The 17625-nt window shown below is 38.7% G+C and overlaps 1 protein-coding gene across 3 annotated transcripts in view; it reads left to right on the plus strand.

The window, feature by feature from the left end:
* Positions 1-17625, plus strand: part of PHAF1 (phagophore assembly factor 1) — a 36512-nt gene that overhangs the window by 16661 nt on the left and 2226 nt on the right. For 2 of the 3 annotated variants that reach the window (XM_084215440.1, XM_084215439.1), the window contains 11 exons: positions 2011-2105; positions 4601-4698; positions 6286-6398; positions 8373-8506; positions 9117-9200; positions 9888-9970; positions 10671-10714; positions 12639-12682; positions 14034-14092; positions 15641-15713; positions 16148-17585. In XM_084215440.1, coding sequence (XP_084071566.1) covers positions 2011-2105; positions 4601-4698; positions 6286-6398; positions 8373-8506; positions 9117-9200; positions 9888-9970; positions 10671-10714; positions 12639-12682; positions 14034-14092; positions 15641-15713; positions 16148-16237 — 917 coding nt within the window. In that variant the 3' untranslated portion in view covers positions 16238-17585. Of the gene's footprint in view, positions 1-2010; positions 2106-4600; positions 4699-6285; positions 6399-8372; positions 8507-9116; positions 9201-9887; positions 9971-10670; positions 10715-12638; positions 12683-14033; positions 14093-15640; positions 15714-16147; positions 17586-17625 lie in introns of those variants that run through there. The other variant, XR_014616509.1, reaches the window with a different exon arrangement.

Consider the following 17625-nt stretch of genomic DNA (forward strand, 5'->3'; position numbering starts at 1 on the left):
CCAGAGCTGTGGGGTTGAACTCAAGTCATAAGGTAGAAGAAAAAGTCCTCCTTCCCAGCTACCAAAGGCCTTGCAAGGATGACAGGGGTTGCTGTGTTCTGGCTCTTTAACTCTCAGACTTTACCTTCCCCTAAGGTGCCAGAAAAGTCTTGTGCTTGATACCATTAAGAGTTGACTTTTGGATCTGCTTCTGCTTTTAGTAAAGCTGTGTCCATTTTGCAGCCCTGCTAGTGTTGGTGGCTTTGTCCTGTCAGCTCTACAGAAATATTTCCCAGCTGGTCACACTCTGCTGCCTTCCTGGAAGACAAGTCTCCTCCCTATCCCCCACCCAGAGTGCAGTAGCAAAGAAGCAGTCTTTTTGCTCCTGTCAGCAATTTTGAATGGAATTAGCAGGGTACCTGTGTGATAAGAAAAAATTAAAAAAAATAATAATACAAAAAAACCCTTACCTTGCTCAGTCATGTGGTTGTGATCTATGGTTTTGAGGGAGACATGAGAGAACTTCCCAAGAGTAAAAAAATTCCTTGCCCTTTAAACCTAAGCATCAACAAACATTGCAGGGGATGGGAACTGATGCAATTTGTATAATCAGATATCACACTTGGCATGACTAGAGGAAAAATAGTTCTCCAGCTGGCTGTGGGCTTTGGAAAAGATGTATCATAATTTATCACATGAGAGAGATTTGTATAATTTTCCTGCTGATCAAAACATTTCCCTCTCTCCACACGTTTTCCTTTCAGTGACAAGCGTGGAAAAGACTCTTAGCTAGCACATTCTGTAGAAAAGGCAAATGATAACTTTTGAAAGTTTAATGCTTATTGCTCAACTATTATTTTTCTATCCTGGGTGGCCTGGCATTGTCCAGATACCCTGTGATATGTCTTTCAAGTTGAACATTTGAAAGACACTGTGGGAGGGAGGGAATAAAATATTTCGTTATATGCATTTTCTCTCTATGCTATGTCATTTTAAACGTAACATGGTAAGAAAAAAGGGAATATTGAGCCTTTGGTATTCATTTGGTAAAATGGAAGAAAGCAGCTTCTCTTTTAGAGGGTTTCTTTATTGTTTTAAGCCTCTGGTGTTTTCAAGCTGTCAAATCCTGTGTGTTACTAGAACACTCTGTTCCCCCAGTGGCTGCTGGGCACAGGTTGGAGTTTGTAAAATCAATCCTAAAACAGTTCCCAAGCTCTCAGTCTTCTGGGATTGTTTTTTAATCTTTGCACAGTCTCAGAAAACAGTATGTCTTGTTAGAGTAAGTACTGGGACGACATTTATTGTTTTTGTAGTTGATGTTGTGCAATTGATTGCAGTGAATCAGGACATCTCGTGATGTGGTGACAGCTGGAAGTCTGTGCATGCTCTAATTTATTAGTGCTCTTTGTGGGAGCTGACTGGTTGGTTGCTGTTTCTGGTGATGCTATTTTTAATTATCGTTGTAAATGGCCTCGGACCTGTGTGTCTGAAGCATTTCCTCCTTGGGCTGTGTCAGTGTTAGCTGGGAGTGCATGGAGCTGGCTGGGGCAAGGGAGATCCTCTTGGGAGGAGAGGTGGAAGTGCAGGTCACAGGGTGAGCTCTCCTCTGAACTCCCCATGTGTGAAAGAGGAAATTATTAGTGTTTGTGCACATCTCTCTCAAAGCCTTTCTGGTTAACACTGTACAATGTTTTACATAACAGTGAACAGAATTGTTTTGTACCCATAGTGGCTATTTAAACTACTTTAGAGATATTAAGGTGTAATTGATTGTGTCATGTTGTATAATTGTATTGTTAGGGATAGGTTGGTGCCTGCAGGCTTGCAGAGGCAACGGCAATGAATCTATGGTTTCTCTTATTGCTGTATTTTTACTGCATGAAATTGAAAGCAAAGCTGTTACAATCCAGTGTAATTGTGTTTCTCCTGCATTCTGAGATTCATTGAGGTGATGAAGGTGCTGTTAGATATGAACTGGAGAATTCTCACATTATTTTGGTAACTCTGTTTTTACTTTCTTTTCCCTTCTAGTGTATAACTCAGCTGAGCAACTCTTTCACCTCAATTTCAGAGGACTGTCATTTTCTTTTCAGTTGGACTCCTGGACTGAAACCCCGAAGTACGAGGTCAGCAATTGTTTGTGGCTAATGGATGGTCTTTTTGCCCCTATGGTACTTGCAGAGTATCACCTACACTGTGTCATGCTGTCTTGCTTCTTGCTGCAAGCAAAAGAAACCAATAATTTGGAAGGAATTGAACTCCTCTGTTGTGTTCTTATTAATGCTATATAACCATTTCAAAGTTAAAAATTTACTTCCTGTTGACAAAGGGCATGTGATTAGGGGTTTTGCTTGCATCATGAACTGGGACTAGCAATTCTGTTGGTGAAAGGAGTTGTCTAAAAATATGAGTGCTGTCTATGCAAGTACATAAATATTAAGCAATCTACTGGGAGGCTGTTCTTTTATCAGATATTTTTGAATCTCATTGAAGTGATTATGCAACTAAAGTAGGATAGACTTCATAAGATACATTTTCATCTTAAGTGTCCTTCAGTATGAGTGCTTCTAGCAAGCCAAATGAATGAGTTTTATTTGTAATGCCTGTTTGCACATTCACCAAATGTTTGGATGAGTTACTGAATAATTAAATACATTACTGCATTCTCTGAAATCTTTGGAAATTCCCGTTTAAAGTGGAAACAAGATCAGGTCCTCTGTGGTTTCCTTCTGTACTAATGAAAATGTATGTGTAACTTGGTTTGTGTGAAGATGGAAATGCTCTCAGTTGTATAATCTGCATTGACCAGTTAAAAAGCATTAGAATAGAGGAGCATATAAAGAGCCAAAACCAAGAAGAAATCAACCAGCATGATGACACATGTTCTTTGTCACAGCTTAGTGCTTTAGTGGTTGTGGTTGACATGTCACAGGGGGTAACCAGGGGAAGTTGTTGTTCAGCAGTAGTGAAGGTCAGTTGGGTTTCAGATTGGAAGGTGAATAGAAACCTAATAAGGCAAACAAAAAGAATGCTCCAACAAAGACTAGTTTCTTTTCATGCAAGAGTTCCCAGGGCATTGGTGAATGAAATAGCCAAACTACTGAGGAAGCAAATTGTTTCACCAAAGATTTGAAAAGATCATAAAATATCTCAGGTTGGAAGGAACCTGTAGGGTCAACATTGAGACCAACTCCCTGCTCCTTGCAGAACTACTTAAAAGATGTTAAAATCAAACTGATAGAACAGTAATTTTGTTCTGTTCAAACAAGCAGAACAAAAATCAAACTGGAGAAAGTAATTTTGCTTCTTTAAGTGTCTCATTCAGTTACTCTGGTGAGGTTACTAAAATGTTCTTTGTGAAGAGAGTAATGCCAGACTCCCCAGGAACAGGTACAAGTAGGATTGTTTTGAAAACAGAGTAGTATGAAACAGTCCACATGGAAGACAAGTCTTTGTGGAAGTTTTTAGAGAGGAACATTAGAAAAGATTGCAGAGTGAAGTCAAATTTGAATCTGTCAAAATTGTATAGGAATGCTAAGCTACTTAGCAAAGCAGTGTAATCTTCTGCTTATGGAAATGGAAATACTATGAAGAAAACTTTAGAGTTTATTGTATAGCTGGAAACAAGCTGCAGGTAAGGACATGAAAACCTTTGCTCACTTCAGTAATCTGAAGTCTGACTACTTTAAGAAGCAAAAGGTATTAATGTTCTAGGCAAATTCAGGATGAGAATTGAAATTGAGACATCTCTAGATTTTCTGAGTAGTGGAGGTTCCCTTCTTAATACCTACAGCAGTGAAAGTTATTGTTCTAGGTTAATTTTTTTCCTAAAAAATTTTTGTGTGTGTGTTTACCTTATGTGATGCCTGTTAAAATAGACCAGGTAGTAGTTTGCGTATTGTGCATCTTGTTTTTGTTGACTGCTTGTGACAAAGATAGGGTTTTTTCTGTCTGGTGGCAGCAAAGTATCTTATTGGTCTTGAATGTCCTGTCACATTCAGAATTGAAAGAAATTCCTTCTTCTAGTGCAGTAAGAGTCAATCTGACTTCCTTAGCATGCCTTCTATTTGATGAGAGCACTCAAATCCCTGTCAAAACAGGGATGTGTATGAATGTGGTGATAAGGAGAGCGGAAAATCTATTTAATGAACAAGTTTCTGTTCATCAGATAAAGCATCTTGGAAAACAGCAAAAATGTTAAAAGGCAGAAATTAATGCAGTGGGAGACAAAAAAGGGACTTTTCCTTTAAGACAGATCATTTTTTAGACCTTAAATACAGTGCATTAGTACAAATACTTGGAAATTGCTAGCTGCCCATGATCAAACCAAGGAAAGACTTGAATTCTCAGTTCACACAGTGGCTGATTGTCAGACTAGTGGCATCTTTTGATGAATAAATAAATAAAATGCCAAGTGTTTCACCCCAGCTCAGGAATCCAGGAGTGGTGGAATATAAAGAAACACCACCTAGAAGGTTGGGTTTTCTGTTATTTTGCCCCTTGTCTTTGCTGGAAACTTGGTTGAGTTGGTAAGCATATACAGCATCTCTAAAGCAATTTCTGACCTTTAGCTGAAGTGTCTGCTGTGGTGTGTAACAAGAAGGATTTTGTGTTTCCCCAGCCTAACTTTGCCCATGGTCTGGCCTCTCTGCAAATTCCGCATGGCGCGACTGTGAAGCGCATGTACATCTACAATGGAAACAGCCTGCAGGACACCAAGTATGTGCAGCTGCTCCTGCTCTTTCCCTCATTTATTTAGTGCTTTGCCATTGCTAAATAGAATAGTATGTTTTTTTAGTTCACTTTGGGTCTTCTATTAATTTGGTAATGTGCAGAATGCCTTTAGATACCAACCTCAGTCAGATTTCTGTAGGTGTTGTCTTCAGCCCTTATAATCAAATGTTGGTTTGATTTATGTTGCTGTAAAATGAGCTTGATTCAGCTGTAGTAGGCAAGTTCAGCTGACCTGAAAATGAATTAAAGTAGGGAACATTGTGAATTTAGTAACACATGTTAGGGCTATTCTTCCTCTAGATTTTATTTATGCTGATGACCTCTTCCTAAGCAAATCAAACTTGGTGTAAGCAGTCTGTAAGCTTGTAGGATATGTATGTCATGGCAGGGCCCAATCAAAGGTCTTGAACTCTGTTGCTAAACAAAACTAATAAAATATGCCGTATGCATAGTCTGCCATATGTTCAATGTATTTGCAGATACCTGACTGATACCATTATTTTCTTAAAGGCCAGGCTGGATGGGGCTCTGAGCAACCTGGCCTAGTGGAAGGAGTCTCTGCCCATGGCAGAGGGGCTGGAATTAGGTGTTCTTTGAAGTCCAACCCAAATCATTCTAGGATTCTGAGATACCTAATCTTAGAATTACCCAAAGTGATAAGAGGGTGTTTTTCGCAGAGACAGTTGAGTTTTAAGGCCAGGGGATAAACACATCCTTGGGTTACTGCTCAGAAGGGAGGGAGCTTACTTTATGCAGACATTGTCTCCTAATTAGAAATAAGTGCACTTGAGAAAAGTGCTGTTGTCTGTGCCCATCTGTGACATGGTGAGCTTTAGTGAAAGCACTGATTGTTGCATGGGGCTCTGTTGTGTGTGTGAGAGAGAGCTCAAAGCCCAACTTTTAGCTTGTCATTCATTCAGAGGAGGAGCGTAAAAACAGGGAATTTGAGGGAGCATATACAGCCTGATACACAGAAAATAGGCCTTTTCATTAAAAATATCTCACTTGGGACTGTGATTATTTTCTAAAATAATATTGGTGTTGAATTGAATGGACAACTTCCCCAGTAAAGCAGCACAGTTGCCTTGGGTGTACCTGCACAAACTGATTTCATGTTCTGGGCTATGAAGTACCTTCCCAAGAGCAGTGAGAGCTTCATGGAGAAAGCTCTTCTGCTGCATTTGGGTGATATGCCTAGTTCAAGGATTTAGTTAGCTCTAAAATCTCCTCAACTTCATTTTCCCTGAGAGAAATCTGAGCTGACATTTCCTCATAGGCAATATCTAAAGGCTAGGTACAGTTTCTATAATGCCTTAATTCCTGGAGTCTTTGAAACTTGCTGGTTTTTTCATTAATGGTAAAGATCTTGCATTTGAGTTCTGTCTTGTTCCTCTTCCTTTTCCCCCACACTTTCTGATCCTTCTGTTTAATACAACTTCTAATCTTCAGTCTCAGTTACATTCATCTTTGTCAAAATTAATGTGCTCTGTTCCAGTGAACTGGTACCAGCTTGTTACAGGAAAATTTGAAGGCGAAGCAAATCCTGTGCACATTTTGTTTGATTGGTTTCAGGGCTCCCTTGATGCCTCTCAGCTGTTTCCTTGGGAATGTGTATGCTGAGAACGTCGATGTTCTGCGAGATGGAACTGGACCCTCAGGTTTACGGCTTCGCCTACTCACTGCAGGTATTGGAGACAGAACGTTGCACTGCTTGTTCCCCTCAGGGAAAGAAGGGTAAACCTGTGTAAATTAAGCACAGATGATTTAGTAAGTGATCCAAAGTGTTCTATCTACTTTATTTTGAATTATTGGAAACAAAACGCAGTTAAATCCTTTTGAAGATGAACCTGCTCAGTGCTGCGTTTTCCTAACCCTGGAGAAATTACTGGGAACTGGAGCCCTCACATGTTCTGAGTCCTTAGAATATGTTTGCAGAAATGGAGTTTGTCTCAGAGCCCCAGAAGAAAACAGATCACTGTTCTCAGTACATCACGAAAAAAACCCATGACAAACCAAGAAACCTTGTGTATGTGTGCATTTTCTGACATTCCAGGGAGCTTTATGGAATTGATATTTTTGTGATTAAATCTAGAAGGCTTTTAAAAATGCTAGCAAGTGACTACATTAATGCTGCAGCATTAAACTGTACTTCCCATTCAGTTCTGTTTTCATTTACTGTAGGAGACAGTGGTGAAAGTGAAGAGAGGCTGATGAGTCTCTATTTTTTATGTGCTTTCAGGGATGGGAGGGTGCTTGGAAATTAGGGCAAGATGTAACAGCTGCAGAGGAGTCTTGTACAGTTACCATAACTTGAGACTTGACAATGTTTTTAAGAAAAGCAATTTTTAATAATTTTCATTAGGAGGCTCAGCTTTTCACTTGTCCTGATTGCTAGCTCTATGTATTTTGAGGAAACATTTGGAATACACTCACAATATGCAAAAGTTGAAAAAAGAAAATGATAGATGAATACAAAAGGAACAGATATTTTCAACCTACTTTTTCTTCTCTTATTACAAAGGAAGATAAGGTAGAGCTGTCTAGTGCAGAGAACATATAGCCTCATGGACTGGGGAAGGAGTTAGCTATAGCATCATAATTATGTAAATGATTTTGAGAAATTGGAGACTTATTGTGTCAAGTTTTGTTAAAAATGTATATGCATGTGGTTTAAAGGAAATGTTGTCAATGAGTGAAATAATTATTAAAATATCACTGGTGTTCAGACAAACTTGCAGAGAGGCAATGTGGACATGTGCTGTTCTTATCTTGCAAAGTTTGTAGAAACTCTTGTAAAGCATACTGTGCACCTGTTCTAGCTCAAGTTGCTCTGCCTATGTATTAATTTGAAGTTACTGTTGCTTAAGAAATCAAGGATGACTGAATTGGATTTTTCTGATTTATTTTAGTGGGTAACTAGCTACATAAATAATGCATAGTGAGGAAATCTAAGTGTGTATTTAGAGCACATCCTGTGTTTTGCAGTAACTGCTGCATGTGTGTACTTGCATTCTTGTAAATGTAAGATGCTGCATTCCTGAAAGCGAGTGGGCTCACAAACTGCAACGTCTTTCCATTTCCTCACATCTGGTAACATTTGTCAGCAATTCATCTGTGTAATGGCTATTCAATAAGATCTGCTTTAACATTGTTTGCACAGGGATGAACTTGCTATTGATTCAGTAAGTTATGGGAATCTTGAGTAAAGAATGTGTGTTTTGTGATACAGTTAATGTGGATGAGGGATTTCACTTCATGCGCTTGATGTTTTTAGCTGGAGGTAAATCTCTAGCTGCTAAAGTAGAATATTCTCGGGATAGAAATAATTCCTGGTGTTTACTGCTAATAGCCAGCTGATCAAATTGAGATGGGCTGGGAAACCAAGTCATGTCCATGTGAATGGCAAGGAAGTGAAGGTAGTATAGCTGAAATTGGAGGTGGAAATGGGGAACCGTGCAACAATCAGCACATGCACTGCTCTGATAAGAAATATTTACAGTGCTGCAAAGTCAATGGTTCAATTTAGTTTGGCACTCTTGTGTGAGGAATGCAGCTATTTGGTTTGTGATAAATAGAGGAATGCTAACCTTTTGGTGTTGATTTACTGATGGATTCTGTGATCAGGAAGGATGCATGTAGAGTTGTTTTCCATTCCTCAGGCTGTGGCCCAGGTGTTTTAGCTGATGCCAAGATGCGGGTATTCGAGCGCTGCGTGTACTTCGGTGATTCCTGTCAGGATGTGCTCAGCACCTTGGGCTCTCCACACAAAGTCTTCTACAAGTCTGAAGACAAGGTGAGGGAATTCATTCAGGCACAGACTTTGTTCATTGCTGTCTCAGTCTCATTGTAGTGCTTGTGTTTGGCAAGGTCAGTGAAACTGAACTGCCATGTAGCACAAATGACAAGTGCTCAGCATATTACTTGACATGATAGACCAGGCTGAACCATTATGTAATAGGTTTTAAGAAGCTTTTTTAAAATCTGAATGGATGCAAATCTGTTTAAATTTATTTTAAAAATCAAATTGTGTAATGTTAACTGGCTTAAGAATAGTTACAAATGGGAGTGCTTTTGTATCCCAAATGTGCCTTAGCAAGTGTGTGCTGCCTATTTTTTTCCACTTATAATGTATGTAAAGTAACCTCAGCATATACTTTGATCTTTTCCTAACATTTTTACACAGCATAATGTAAGTAAACCTTTAAATTATGATAACTGAAAAAGCTGATGTGTTACTGTGCCTGCTGCAAGCAGGTGATGGTCCTGTCATGAGCACAGTATCTTCCTTAGTTGAACAAAGGCTTCAAAGGAGATTATAGCAATTTGTTTGAATGTAGAATTGTTATTAAAGGCATTCATCTTTAAGCATTCTTGAATGCATCTGAAAAGTGTATTTCTTGCAGATGAAAATCCATTCGCCCTCGCCCCATAAGCAGGTCCCATCAAAGTGCAATGACTACTTCTTCAATTATTTCACACTTGGAGTGGTGAGTGGAAAGCTTCCCTAAACAATTCATGTAAACTTCTGATTTAGTTACACAGCAATCCTTTCAGGAGGCTAAAGGCTGTGGGAAATGAGAGGCTGCAAAACTCTTGATTGCTGCCTTAGGAATCTCTGGATATGAAAAGCTACACTTGACTTTCCTTTAACCCTTTCAGATTTAATCAGCAGCATTTTATCTCCATCAGTGGATGGAGGGCTCTGTCAGCCTCTTAGGTTTTCTCCTTTTTCTGTAGTACCTGATGCATAGGTGACTAGTTCTTGTTCCTGAAATCCGTGCCCCTGTCCCACAGAACTGAGGCAAGTGTGCCATAGCATCAGTTGTGAAAGCTTGCTGGGCTGTGGGGTGTAGTTAAATCTTAGTGTTCCTTCTTGCAGCTGTTTTGCTTTAGTTTACATTACTGTAAATAATATGCAGAAAAACAGGACCTCCTTAGAAAACTTGCCAGCATTAGCAAATGAAGCTGCAGTTGTGATTGAGTACTGGAGGAAATGTGTTATTTGAATTTATGACTAGTCTTATTTTCAAATACTACTTTTCATAATTTGATTCAGTTTCAGTGAGATAAATGAATGTTAGTCTATACAGGGGCTATTTTAAGTAATCTCAGGTTAGCTTAGGGAATGCCCCTTCCTACCCAAATTACTTCATCTTTTTTTTTGTCTTCAACAGGATATTCTCTTTGATGCAAACACTCACAAGGTGAAGAAATTTGTCCTGCATACAAATTATCCTGGTCATTACAACTTTAACATGTGAGTATACAGAACTCATCTAGGAAAGAGTACATTAAAACAACTGAAAAAGAAATCTTATGTTCTCTTTATAGAATTACAGTATTTTTTTGTAAGTCTCTTTGGTGTATCTAGTAACCTGTGGAGGTTGCAAACATCATTAGGAACATTTTTTAATAGTATTTTCTTTTTACTTTTAAATGCATTTAAATATACTGGCAAGTATGTTTTAAATGTCTTATCACTTTCTGGTAGCTACATTGCTGTTTTCTTCCTAACATGATTTCAACTAGTGATAAAAAAAAATCTCATCTTCTGAACATGTTTTCAATACTTGCTAAGTGTAAACTCTTTAGAGGAGTAGAGGAGGAGTATGAGTTAGTGATTGGATGTCTGATTAAAGCAGTAAGAGACAGAGACATCTATAGGGCTGTTTCATAGCTAAATATTTCTCCATCCTCTCTGTGTAACAACAGAGCAATTTGTGCTGAAGGACTTCTTGTGTCCTCTAAAGAATTGTATTAGAACATTCCCAGGCTGCTGCCTTTTTTGATGTAGAAAATCTAACTGAGAACTTAATCTGCTATCATAGATTCTCACTTTCATTTTGTTATTGATATGACTTTTCATGAAAGGGATTATTAAGAGCTGTAAGTCTGTGGCTGTGCAGTTTATCTTGGCTTCTCTGTTCTCTAATAGCTTTATGATTTTTACTTTCTAGTTACCATCGCTGTGAATTCAAGATTCCGCTCGTCATTAAGAGAGGTGAGCATTTCCCTGCTGTCCTGCTGCAGGGGGCACACAATGCTCCAAGGGGAGCTGGGATCAGTCTCTAATTGTCCTTCATTATCAGAGGATGCTAACAGTGACAGTCATTGAGACAGAGAAGTACTTTTGGGATTAGGTTTCTATTTAAGTGGAAAAGACGCTTCAGGGCAAGGTAGCAGTTCTCTGATTTTACTTACACTACCTCTTCACTTACTTGGATCATGCAAATATTTAGCTGCAACATCACAATATCCTGTAATGCTGCTGCTCTGCTAAAATAAATTACCTTGTACCTGGAGGCTCAAAATCTGTAAGGCAGTGTTAGTCTGAGCTCATCTGTCCAGTCCACTGGTATTTAATATAATCTGGTTTATCTGGGAATGAAAATAAACACCCTGATACGTTGGTTCTGTGTGCTATAGACAAAGTAAAAATAAATCTATAAAAAAATAACTCTCTAATCAGTAATGCTGATTTGGCAAGGTACTAAGATATTCCCAGCTCTGTGCAGTAACTGATCTCAGCAAAGTAGGGGAACCCTGTCTGAAGATGAAGTGATTGAAGTAGACTTCTTCAACATAAGAAGAAATGTGTACTGGGAAAGTATTTGGATTATACAGGGAATGCCAGATGCTGCCTAGGTTTTGGCCAGGGATGTTTTCCTCATTCTGATTGGTACTTACTGCAAGCATTTTGTTTGCTGTGTGAAGTGCAATCCTCCTGTGGCTGTCACAGCAGTTTGAGCATATGGAGGATTAAAAACCTGGAAAAACAATGTTTGTGTATACAGGCTTATATGAAAGTTGACTTGTACTTCAGCCAAGAGAATGAGCATGAAAATCCTCCCTTCTAAAATTATTTTCCCTTAGGCTATTGTACTTCAAAGCATTAATTTGTGATTAATTTTATTTACCTCAAGTAGCATTATGAATTCATTCTTAATGTGTCAGGTTTTTTGTTTATTTGGCATTTCTAACCAGCTTTTCTGGCCTCTAGCTTATGTCCAGGACATGCAACAAGTTGTGAGCAGATGTTATAGCAGTTTTGAAGAGCCCATCTTCTTCCCTCTGGTGGCAGTGCCTGATGCAGTTTTATTAGTTCCCTTTTGTACTTCAAGTTCAGATGATAAATTAAGAGCCAGAGTTCAAGTTGCACTGACACTGAACTCTCAGCACAAAGATTGCATGTTTAGAGAGGGAAAAATACAGAGGAGCAAATGGTCTTTAACTTGACTGAAAGCTCTGTTTGACGTATTAATGTCTAGGTCCATTCCCACTGCTTTGGGAATGTGCTTTCAGTATTTAGGAGTACCCAAATATGTGTATGTAAGATATGGATGACAGTGCTTGAAACCACCAGCAAACAGTTTCTGTTTAAAGGCTGTAATTGTAAATGCAATGCTGTCCTTTTATTTTTTACTAGGTAGGCTGTGATTCCCAAGCTCTCTGCCATCCTTGTTGTGGAAGAGTGATGTTTTCACTGATCTCAGGCCTGCCAGCTCCTGAGTCTCCAGATGTTACTTTTAGCAAGCTTTCCTTCCAAGTGCAGTGGAGTGTTTTGGAATTAATGAGTGGCACATCATGTTACCTCCTGGAGTGGCTGTGCTAGGCCTGTTAGCTTAGTGCAAAGACATGGAGTTTCTTCTACAGTGATGTTCTTCCATCTAAGATTAAATCTTAAGCTTTTATAGTTTTAAAGTTGGGACTTGTTGTAAATAGGGAAGTTTGCTTTATCACCTTGCCTGGCATTTAGTCAATGTTACTGACAATTCTGATTGCTAGTGAATGCTGATAAATTTGTATATGACCTGATCTAATGCTCCTGTGTCTCCTGCTATCTGAATTAACATGCCAAAATAAAGGATTATGTAGGGGACTGTTCAAGCTTAAGCTATAAAAGCTGTTCTACTTTTGTTTCATAGATAGTGCTGATTCACAGACAGAAACGTGTACAACATACAGCAAGGTAAGCCTGTGCAGAACTGAGTGTTTCTCTGATTTTCTTAAACCATCTAAATGATTCACGCCAACTTTACAGCACACTTCAAAGAAATTACAGCAGTGGTATCATGCTGTTTTAAAGTGGAATAGTAGAAGGCCAAAAGTTAGTGTGTATCTTGTGTTTTAAATATTTTGGTATGTTAAATGATTGAATTCATTTGTAATAGCACTCTTCAAGTAAGCTAAATTACTACATTATGGCATAGCTTGCATTTTAACACAGCTGCAGGTAGAAATAGTGAAATAAGTGGTAGGGGAAAAAAGAGCAGTGGTGGCTGTATGTTAGCTGAAGACATGTTCCTAAACAAAACTCTCACAGAGCTCTTGTACTAAGCATAGCTCTTAAAGACATGGACTATTGAATAGGAGAGTCAAGTGCCCTTCCACTTTCTTCTGAAGGGCACCAGTAATGGGATGTTTCTTAGGCAGCAGCCTTTCACAAATGTCACTGCCAGTGTGATACCTGATGACAGCAGACTCCATGAAGACTCCACAGCCTTACCACCTAAATGAACTTCCCAGCTGAGCAGTTGCTGCTGCATATTTGACAGCTGCATTAAGTTGCAAAACTTCTCAAAAACTGTTCATGAATGTCTCTGCAGTCAGCATTCAGCCAGGTCACTGCTGCTCTCCTGGTTCCCAGGGTGCCAAATGAAGGCTTTCCTTGGTGAATTTTGGGTCCCATACTGGGAAGAAAAATTGGAGTCAGCAGTCTGGAAGGTGCCATTCTATGCTTTTTGATTTGAATTAACTTACTCCCTTCAGTGCTTTGACTTATCTTGTGTGTGAAACTGCAGCTTCTTGGAGTCTGGTTCAAGTGAGGAAAACTGTTACACACTTCCCAGTCATTAAATAGTGCAGCTTTCCTCTTCTTCAATACTGTTACTTAAATCAAGGAAAGACTTATGGGAGAGGTAGCAGTGGGGCTATTTTTCCTCTCTGCAAAGGTATATAAGAGGATATTTTGTTGAAGTTTCCCACAGCTGCTTTGCTGTTTGAGGTGCCCCTAAAATGCCACAAGACTTTCCAGCAACATTTTATCCGTAAGACCGGTAGAAATTTTTATATTAATAATTCTAATTCCAAACTATTTTTAGAAAAAAATGAGAATATACCTTAAGATAATTTAGTAGCCCTAGCAGTGGATAGTGCCATTATTGAATATGGCTCCCATCACAAGATATTTCTGTAAATGCAGCCTCAGGTTTCTTTGACAAACAGGTTTGTCGTAACAAAGATGCATGGCACTCTTCCTAGATAAAAATAAGAGTTTTCTTGTGCCTCATTTTAACACAAATTCATTGATGTATTTACAGTGGGACAGTATTCAGGATCTACTGGGGCACCCTGTAGAGAAGCCAGTGGTACTTCACAGGTAAAAATCTCTCTCTATTTTACTTGGCAAGGACTGGGTTGGCAACAGAGGGTGAGGAAGACTGTTTATGGCACTGGTTAGTTTTGTACTGCTTTGCTGGTTAAAGTTTCAGGGATTTTTTGGCCACTAACAAGATGAGATAGCTGCTCTCAGAGGAAATAAACTGACATGCTGAGTGAAAGCATTTCCAAAATTTCATGAAATGCAAAATCCAGACATCTCAGAGTGAACAGTGCATTGAAAAATCTTTCTTTATAAGTAATAAATAGTGTGGAGTTTTTATACTTTTTATAAAGTATTTCAATAACATGACATTATATAGCACAGTATATATGCACATGATAACATATACAACAGCAGTCTGTCTGAAGAAGCTTGTCTTTTATGAACATACGTGGTTCTACAGTTTCTTTAGGCTGACTGAAGGTAGAATAGCCCTTAAACTTGCTGTGTTTCTGCAGGCATTGAGGTGGATACTGGTTTGAATGGGCATTATCTGTTTGTAGAGTTTTCATTTCATAGTGTGAAACCATGATTTTTATCTCAGGGCAAGTGTAAGTGATGGGTACTGTGCAAATACCACAGCAATTTCAGATAAATGAATGTATTTTTATTAGACTTTCACATGATTTTGACTTTGATTTTTTTCTTTTTCCCCCCCCTTAATCATTGTGCCCTTTGTTCCCCTTTACTCCTGTGTTATGCCAGTGAGATGATTAGAGCAGAAGCCATGTGAATGAAGTAAAGCTAAGGTGAAATAGTGATGACATAGAGCCCTTCTATTTCTTCCATCTGTGTTGTAGAGAGTAGTTCAACCAGAGAGCGCTTTACTGAGCACATCTCAAATGGCTCAGACATGCAATTTGAAAAACTGACCAGTTTACAAGAAAGGACAAAAGGTAAATATTCATTAGGGGTTTTTTTTGGCTGTAATCTCAAATTCATTGCAGTCAACAGAAATTATCAATGTACAATCCAAAAATACCAGAAATAACTGGAAGAAAGTGGTACATAGATGTTGAAAAATACTGTTTAATAAAACTTGGATTATTCTATTTCAGCATCATATAGGTTAATCTTCTTAACATGCTAAATCCAGTTGATTAATAGACAGTATCTAGTTAATATAAATAATAGACTGTATATAGAAAATATATATGGTAGAGGTTGAGACACAAAGGGAAGGATCTTGCACAAAAATAATGTGTAGTAACATGGTGCTTCTCTCTTCCTGTGTGTTTGGGAGTTTTTTAGGGTTCTTCCTGTTCAAGTTAAGTGCAGGAGAGTTTTCCTGTAGAGGTCACTAGTGGCTTTTTTTTTTTACTTTATCCCTAAGTGTTATTAATGGCTCTGTAGCATCAAACAGTTTCCTTTGGCTCACTTGGAGTCTAGCAATGGTGTTGCATAATGTAGAGGTACTTTCTTTGGATGAAAGCCATGATAAAGATGCTGTAATTAACGTTATGTTGCTGAGTAGTTATTCCTCCGTAAGATGTTCCTGATCCTCAGATGCCCATTTTAAAAATTTTTCCCCTCTTTTCTGTTCAGGTCATCATCTCCAAACAACACTAACCCATTTGGGTCAACCTTTTGCTTTGGACTGCAGCGAATGATCTTTGAGGTTAGGAAAAAACCCTTTTATTTTTGTCTGAGCATGGGAAGATGAGTTTGCTATTACTATGAGTGGCTTCTTACTTCCTGTTGCAGTAAATGCCAGTGCTTGGGAGTGGTATAATTTTAGGATAGGGAAACTTGGCTACCTCTTCTCTGAGGTTGTACATTTGTATGTTAAAGCTGAAACTTCAAGTTTGTCACCTGGAACTCGTGCTAGCAGGAGATACATTCACATGGCTGGTTGGAGCAGATGGTGGTGTTGTGTCATGCAAATCTAAGAGACTGTTTTTAGGAACTAGCCAAGAGCTTGTTGCTGTCATTTGTTGTTGGGATTTCTTTCTTTAGGCAGATCACTTCTGTATTCACCATTTTAATACTTCTGATTTTCTGTTTATTGTAACGCTTAGTTTAATTTCCCTTTTCCCTGCTGTACTTTTGCAGGTGATGCAGAATAATCACATAGCTTCTGTTACTCTGTATGGCCCCACACGGCCCAGCAGCCAGTTGAGAACTTCGGACCTTCCCCAGTGAGCACCCCCTGCAAAGTCAGCTAATCTCAATGCTACAGAATTAGTACAGCGTGCCTTGATTTGCTGCCACTTATAATATGGAAAGCACGTTATGATTTTTTTTTTTTTTTCAATAAGCCTTTCCACCCTGGAGTGGTGTGGAGAGGAAATTTCTCTCAACCCTTCATCATGGGGCATGGAACTGTTGATGGAGGAAAGCAGCTTAGGTGCCTGTGCCGTCATTTATTCCTCTCCGTTGCCCTCATCCTATGCAGCACAGACGTGAAGAGACTGTCCCTCCTTCTCAGCTGGCAGAAGGGGGAAATGGAAGAGGGGCACGTAATGACTGCAAGAATTAGAAGCACAAACTTTCTGAGCCTTGGAGCATCTGGAAGCAGGTATTGATTTTAGTCTGTTTGTGTTACTGTATCGATGTGGTGGTCACATTTTAAGAAAACGTGTGTGTATATATATATAGATCTAAACACCTCGGTATTTCTGTGGCTTAGGACATTGTACCAAGTGTGACAAGGATGTATATATGTCCATGATTTCAGGCACCACATCTTCGTGTAACTTTAAACCAAGCAAGTAGCATGTGCATAATACTTGGTTGTAACATTTGCACTACATACACTTTAATTACTTGATAAACGTTTATCTTCACTGAGGAGCATCTGTGTACTGGGTGTGAGTGGGGTGTGGTGGTTATTTAATGTACACTGCGCATAAAGCTTATTTATACAGTGGATCAGATTTATCCACCTTCCTGCACTAATATGTACTTGATATGCTGATACAATTTTTTTCTGTCATGGCTGGTTTACTAATTTTTTTCATATGCAATTTCGAAAGAAAAAAAAAATTCTGGAAGGGGTTATTTCTATGATTGAATTATGTTTTAATGAAAAAATTTGATACAATTTTTCATACTAGTGAAAAATTTAACGAAGAAATAATGTTGCCTCATTTGCCTCTGTTCCAGTCCTTTATTCCTCCTCTATTTCCTCAGAGAAAGGAAAGCTGTATATAATGGTATCTCAGAAAGAAATTCTGGAATTCCGCCATCACCGAGATAACCTTTTCTGTAACTTTTGATGTATGATTTTAATTTATGCCAAAGGTTTAGCCAAAGACATCCTCGTTGTAGTTTCACCATTTCTGTACATAGATGCTAACTGCACACCCCACCCCAGCAGACAGGATAGAGGCTTCTTTCTAGTTGGGAGATGCTGCTCGCGACATTTTATCCCAGGAGGATACTTTAGGTTTCTAGTTCTCTTACCAGTCTTACTTGGGAGAAATAGGTAGTCTGTCTTTGAAATAATGAACCCTTTTTAAAAATGGACAAGAGAAATGTATAATTTTATCCCATTTTTAATATTTTGGTGTCGCAACTTGTGATACATA

Source organism: Fringilla coelebs, assembly GCF_963513975.1.
Source record: "Fringilla coelebs genome assembly, chromosome: 14".
NCBI classification, from domain to species: domain Eukaryota; kingdom Metazoa; phylum Chordata; class Aves; order Passeriformes; family Fringillidae; genus Fringilla; species Fringilla coelebs.